Here is a 1804-nt window from a genome sequence, read left to right on the forward strand (position 1 = left end):
TGCCGCTTACAGGCTTCCCCTGGGCATGAGATCTCAGTCACAGGTTTACCCTATGGCGTGTCTCTCCAGGAGTCTCTGGACCGGCATTGACAGCTTTCCCAGGAAGCGCTTGATGATGGGGCGGCTCTTGGCAAACTTGTCCTTCACCTCGATTTCCAGTACGTCAGTGGGCAAGGACACAAAACTGAATTGCTGCAATAAAGGAGAGTGGCACATCAATTAACTGAGGGGCCCAAGTTTGTCCAGTTCCCAGCCCATCTGCCCTGATGACATCTTTGCAAAAGTGCCATCTGCAATGCACGGTGGATACTGTATCAAGGTCCTGGAAGTGCTGTGAGCCCTGTCCATTTAGTAAATGAGGGGGATGACGAGATACTTCCTCAGGGCTTAAATACAGGGATATCCTCTGAGATTCAAACAACAAAATCAGCACACCTTAGAGAGAAAGAATGCCACCCGGCCTCACCACACTTGACTACAGCCTTATACTTAAAGAAACAGTGAGAACAAACTCGCCTGATTAGAATGGCAGATATTTTTTAAATATTTGATAATACCATATGTTTTTGAGAGTGGGAAGAGACAAGAACACACAATGTATTGGTGGAAGGTAAATTGACCTTATAAAACTTTGGGAGGAGAATTGGCAATATTTACTGGCATTTAAACTGCAACTCAGAGTTCTATGTCTAGGAGTTTTCCTTCTGGATTAATTTGCACAAGTATGCAAAAGATGTATTTTACAAGTTTGTATTAACAATAGCAAGTGACTAGGAAAAGAAAAAAAGAAAACTATGGGAAGATGGTTAAATGAACTGGTAAATCATTGAATAGAGAACTCTGCCATCATTAAAAAGAATTGGATAAATCGATATGCACCGACTTGTAAAGGTACCTGACTAAGTGAAAAAGCAAAGGACAGAAAAATACGAAAAGTAGAATTCGTTTGTACTTTGAACCGCAGACAAAATGCCTGGAGGGGCCGACTCCAAACTGTGAACTCCAGGGACTAGGCTGGTAGGGCAGGGGAGAAAATGGGTCTTTTACATTTTATTTCATTTAATTCTGAACTGTTCATTTATTAAATAGCATGTGGCATGACTTTTAAAATAAAAGCAATAGCAATTAAAGGAAGACTAAGACCATCAGAAGTTGGCTTGTCCATAATAAAAGTGTGGAAAAGAAGACTCAGGAAGGTAAACGTTGGTGTTGCCCAGCCTGGACTATCTGGGAGGAGAAAGTCCAGACATTGATTGTTACAGTGCCCTTAGTCAAGGTTGTAAAACAGCTGAAACATATAAATATTTTCTTTTATTCTGATTCCTAACAGTAATCTTTTAACTTTAGTGGATTTCTATGTACAGAGATCAAATATGTTGGGCATGTGAATGTTACCATCTCCTCTAGCAGTCAGGATGAGCTAGGGAATGCTGCAGCAACAAGCATCTTCTAAGTCCCCGTGACTTCAGACAGTAAAGTTGGATTTCTTTCACACATTCTCATTGTAGGCTGACAGAGCAGCCACCCTCTCAAATATTGCCCTCACAGTAATGAAGACAAGAGAGCTCCAGAGGGTTTTCCTCCTGCCAATAAGTATTCCCTTCCAAATGACTCCTCATCAGACCTGCACATGTGCCCCAGCTGACCACAGCAGTAGGAAGTATGATCCTTCAGGGCATCTGGGAGGTAGGGAGCAGAAATGTTTGGCTCACAGCACTGAAGATTTCCACTCTCTCCATGTGATACTTCTAATTTTCATTATAATTTAGTTTTCATTAATTCCTATATAATTCCTAAGAATCAG

The 1804-nt window shown here is 41.5% G+C and overlaps 1 protein-coding gene across 1 annotated transcript in view; it reads right to left on the reverse strand.

Annotated features, from left to right (window-relative positions):
- Positions 1 to 24: 24 nt before the first annotated feature.
- Positions 25 to 1804, reverse strand: part of LOC103607516 (E3 ubiquitin-protein ligase HECW1-like) — an 81247-nt gene continuing 79467 nt past the window's right edge. The window contains exon 6 of the mRNA XM_008592013.1: positions 25 to 192. Coding sequence (XP_008590235.1) covers positions 46 to 192 — 147 coding nt within the window. The 3' untranslated portion in view covers positions 25 to 45. The remainder of the gene's footprint in view (positions 193 to 1804) is intronic.

This window comes from Galeopterus variegatus, unplaced genomic scaffold (genome assembly GCF_000696425.1).
Source record: "Galeopterus variegatus unplaced genomic scaffold, G_variegatus-3.0.2 Scaffold7502, whole genome shotgun sequence".
In the NCBI taxonomy this organism is placed as follows: Eukaryota; Metazoa; Chordata; class Mammalia; order Dermoptera; family Cynocephalidae; genus Galeopterus; species Galeopterus variegatus.